General features: G+C 53.9%; 1 protein-coding gene across 1 annotated transcript in view; it reads left to right on the top strand.

The window, feature by feature from the left end:
- erbb4b (erb-b2 receptor tyrosine kinase 4b) overlaps positions 1 to 3,397 on the top strand; it is a gene marked incomplete at both ends in the record, with an annotated part of 174,144 nt that extends 170,747 nt beyond the window's left edge. Inside the window, 2 exons of the mRNA XM_084452098.1 lie at positions 1,780 to 2,146; positions 2,757 to 3,397. Coding sequence (XP_084308224.1) covers positions 1,780 to 2,146; positions 2,757 to 3,397 — 1,008 coding nt within the window. The remainder of the gene's footprint in view (positions 1 to 1,779; positions 2,147 to 2,756) is intronic.
- Positions 3,398 to 4,966: the final 1,569 nt, after the last annotated feature.

The raw sequence follows: 4,966 nt of genomic DNA, 5'->3' as shown, positions 1-4,966 counted from the left end.
GAATATAGAATATAATTATTTTGTTTTTCATTGGTCTAATTAATCTCCTATAATACATAAATCATGTAGACATTTTATATTAGCTTTTAGTATTTTCTTATGATAACATGCACATACACAGAAATATACAGCTGGCTCAAATGACAATTCCCTCGACTCAATCATTAGTTCCAGAGGACCTCTTCCAAGTCACACAGGTCGCACACACACACACACACACAGAACACACACACACTTAGAGTGTATATATCCACACACAGAACACACAAGCACACACACGGGAAAGAAGTGAAAGAAGTGGAGTTCCTGAAGATGCAGGGCTAGAGAGAGAAACCAGACGAGTGTAGAATCCAGAAGTAGGTATTTGAGATGGATTACTGAGGATAAGAAGAAGGACAGAGGGAGGATGAGAGAGACGGAGGGAGGGAGGGAGGGAGGGAGGGAGGGAGGGAGGGAGGGAGGGAGGGAGGGAGGGAGGGAGGGAGGGATGGAAGGGATGGATGGAAGGGAGGGAGGGAGGGAGGGAGGGAGGGAGGAAGGGAGGGATAGAGGGAGACATGGAGGAGGGTAGAAGGCTGGGGGGGATGTGGGGAGTGACAGAGGGGTGAGAAGCAGTGAGACTCACACAGCGTGAGTCTGAGAACGCTGACTGCCCCCACAGAGAGAGAGAGAGGGGGAAGGGGTAGAGACAGAGAGAGAGGGGGGGTGGGGGGGGGTAGAGACAGAGAGAGGGGGGGGGGGGGGGACAGAGAGAGAGAGAGGGGGGGGGGGTAGAGACAGAGAGAGAGAGGGGGGGGGTAGAGACAGAGAGAGAGAGGGGGGGGGGTAGAGACAGAGAGAGAGAGAGGGGGTGGGGGGTAGAGACAGAGAGAGAGAGAGGGGGGGGGGGGGTAGAGACAGAGAGAGAGAAGGGGGGTGGGGGGGTAGAGACAGAGAGAGAGAGGGGGGGTGGGGGGGGGTAGAGACAGAGAGAGAGAGGGGGGGGGTGGGGGGGGGTAGAGACAGAGAGAGAGGGGGGGGGGGTGGGCTAGAGACAGAGAGAGAGGGGCGAGAGACAGGGAGGGCGGGAGAAAAAAGAGAGAGTGACGTTCCTTTAGAAAATGTGCATACATGTTTAATGCATCTTCCGAGCTTCATCAATGCAAATGTACAAATGTGTCACGTCAATAAAGTTAATCGATTTAAAAGAGAGACAGAGACAGCAGAAACAGAAGGGTGAGAGCGAGAGATAAAGAGAGACCAGGGGAGAGAGAGAGATTGGGGAGATGGAGTGGGGCTATGAGAGGTTGGCATGTACCACTCGTCCTCCGGTTTGGGGGTGTGTAAAGGTTATTGACCCCTCCTTCAGAGGATAAGGTGTGGTCTTATGTAGACACGGGTTCCAGCACGCATGCGGTACTACCGACTACCATGTGTTTTTTTTTTGGTCCCTTTAGCCTCTCTTCTCCTCAGGTTGAGCTCTCAACGTGTTCTGTGAGAGAGGACCTTGTAAACAGACAGGAAACACACACTTTGCTCGTGGGGTCGGCGGTTGCGTATAATTCTGTACTATATATACTGTAGCTATTTACTCTGGTAGCACTAAAGCCTTCGAGTTGGAAGATGTATAGAACATCGCCATGACAACCGCGCCCCCGGGATGACACACACACACACACACACACACACACACAGACTCGGACACACTCAAACACTAAAAAACACACACAAACCTATGCTGGAACGTTATAGTCTCCTGATTTCAGACCCTTTCTGTCTCCTGCGTTCTTTTTCCCCCAGAACCAGTTTGTGTACCAGGACGGTAGCTTCAGCATGGAGGACGTGATGGGTACCATCCCCAGGGTGGTCTCCGTGACGGCGGCGTCCGGCTGCGCCCCCCAGGACCTGTCCGTGGGCCAAGGCGGCGCTCCGGAGGTCTTCGAGGACCAGCGCTGTAACGGCACCCTGAGGAAGCAGGTCTCCTCCAGGCCCGGTCCGGCCCCAGGACAGGGCTCGGCTCCGGCTCCGGGCCCCGGGGCCACGGAGGACGTCGGCGGGCAGCGCTACAGCGCGGACCCCACATTACTGCTGGGGGGGGAGAGGGGGGCCAAGGGAGACACGGACCAGGACGGATACATGACCGCCATGAGAGATAAGAACAACTCAGGTAGCAAAACGGCTTCAATCTACTTTGGCCTTTGACCTCCTTTGTCACCTCGCAGGTGCTTAGCCCCATGGGGGGCCGGTCACACTGTACCAGGTCCGCGCTTAATACAGACAAGCTGATTTTTGTGTGGTCTGATATTTATAAAAATTTCATCAACACTTACTCCAAAGTGATAGATATTTTTATTTGAAGGACAATTATAGGTACAGTTATATCCATAGTTTGTTCAGTATCATATGCAGCTTTTAAATAGACTAAAAACACATAAGTTCTAAAGAGTTATTATTTGTGGCACCACAAATGTTGTAAAAACACACACTAAACTACAGTGACAAATAGTTTTGTCAATATTAAAGTTGCTCATCACGGTCTTGGTTATGTACTGTAAGGATGTCAAAACAGTCTAGCAAATCTGAGACTTTCTCTCCCCCTCTCTCTCTCTCTCTCTCTCCCTCTCTCTCTCCCTCTCTCTGTCTCTCTCTCTCTCTCTCTCTGTCTCCCCCGCTCTCTGTCTCTCTCCCTCTCTCTCTCTCTCTCTCTCTCTCTCTCTCTCTCTCTCTCTCTCTCTCCCTCCCTCTCTCTCTCTCTCTCTCTCCCCCCCTCCTCCCAGACTATCTCAACCCGGTGGAGGAGAACCCCTTCGTCACGCGCCGCCGAAACGGAGAGGCCCGCCCTCTGGACGGCAGCTCGGGTTACCCCGGCGCCCCCGGCGGCCAGCCCAGGGTGGAGGACGAGTACGTCAACGAGCCCCTCTACCTCAACACCTTCCACAACCACCCCGGGGAGACCAGCCACGACTACCTGAAGAAGAACGGCATCCCTGGGCCTCTCGCCGCCGCCACCCCCGGCCCCGCCCCCCCGGCGGGCCACTCCCTCTCTGCCGCCCAGGCCGCCGGGTACGTTGCGGCCCCCGGCCACCCGGCTCTCTCCCTGCACCCTCCCCGCCCCGCCCACGTCGTCCTGCAGCCCGGGCACACCCTCCACCCCTCCCTCACTGGCACCGTCATGGCGGACAAGAGGAGCAAGAAGACCTTCGACAATCCCGAGTACTGGCAGCACAGCCTCCCCCCCAAGGCCAGCCTGCGCAGCCCGGAGTACCTGCAGGACTGCAGCACGCGCTTCTTCTACCGGCAGAACGGCCGCGTCCGGCCCGCCGTGGCGGAGAACCAGGAGTACCTGTCGGAGTTCGCCCTGAAGCCGGGCGCGGTGCTGCCCCCCCCGCCCTACAGGCAGAGGAATACTGTGGTGTGATGGGAGAACGATGGAGAGATGGACAGAGGGAGGGAGGGAGGGAGGGAGGGAGGGAGGGAGGGAGGGAGGGAGGGAGGGAGGGGATGAAAACGCGTGTGGCCTGTTCTCTTAGCCGAGCAGTATTTTATCGATCAACCCTGGTTCCCTACACCAGCACACTGGACACATTTCTGTCTGTCTGTCTGTCTGTCTGTCTGTCTGTCTGTCTGTCTGTCTGTCTGTCTGTCTGTCTGTCTGTCTGTCTGTCTCTTCTAACACTGGATCACAGTAATAATACACAGCCGAAAGACACCACTCCACCCCAGGACTCTAGAACGAGACATTGGCCAGCCTCACCTGTCACTTAGTCACATGCATTCCTCCCTCCTTCCCTCCTTCCCTCCCTCCCTCCCTCCCTCCCTCCCTCCCTCCCTCCCTCCCTCCCTCCCTCCCTCCCTCCTTCCCTCCCAGAACCGTCCTCTCAGTGTTTGCTGTCCAGCCCAGGGACACAGGAAAACCTTACGACTTCACCTCGTCATCTTCTGCCACCAAGTAGGAACTGTCCCACAAGCCTCACCAAGAACGGGAAGTGACACCAACAGGAGTGACGGGGGGAATATTCCGATATGGGAATCTAGTGTATTCCCACAGAGGGCTTGACAAAAAGACTCAAAATGGTTTGCTCATGCGGACACAGGAACACCCATCTTACCACTGAATGAAAACGAGCCTTCGGCGAGAACCAATGACTCACGGTCCGCACAGACACACTTATATATCACCTATAGCGCGTACGTTATGTCACCTTGCCGGGTCCGTGACAAAGAGCTGTTGGTGTGTGTGCACAGTAGATCAGGCATACCTGTCAACATTGGGTTTCTCACGTATCGGTCCAACATCGTTGACTGTAGTCCATTCGCTGATACCGACATGTATATAACCTTCCACCACAGATTAATAGAATGAATGCAAGTATGTGAAAGTGAAATTACTTTAATTGAATTTTATAAACATCTCAAATTTACAAAAGAATGGAGAAGCTTCCATTTTAGCGAGGAGTCGAGGACAACAACGCGCGCGCTCGGTTCAACTCCGAAGTCAAATGTGTGGGTGGGTATGGGTATGCCCTTTAGGTTGCCAGAATTCACAACAAATATCCCCCCCACATTCTTTCTTTTCTCTCTTCGTTCTTCACTCTTAAATCGGGAGATTAGTGTGAGAAATTACAATTCGGGAGTACAGTGGGAGAAAGGGTTAAATATCTGGAGAGACTTCCGCTAAAATTGTTGACAGGTATGGATCAGGTGGTTCATAGCAGGTCGATCACACACAGATTACATGTACGGTACGGTACACAATGCTGTTCCGTGCCTGCCCGCCTTGTTGCAGTCATGCCATGGCCATCTGTCATATAATTCCCAGCATGCACTCCTGTGTGCTGAACGGTACGGCTCTCTCAGCCTCCCGAGCGCGTCCACAGGGCTTAGCCCTCTGCATAGGCAATGGGATTCATATATTTATATTCTACAGCTCGTATGACATGCTTACGAGGATGCTCGGAATGTGATGCGCGCTCAACCTTGACACATC

This window comes from Borostomias antarcticus (assembly GCF_949987555.1).
Source record: "Borostomias antarcticus genome assembly, chromosome: 17".
NCBI classification, from domain to species: Eukaryota; Metazoa; Chordata; class Actinopteri; order Stomiiformes; family Stomiidae; genus Borostomias; species Borostomias antarcticus.
The sequence above is the reverse complement of the archived record's forward strand: the minus strand, read 5'-3'. Positions and strand labels throughout refer to the sequence as shown.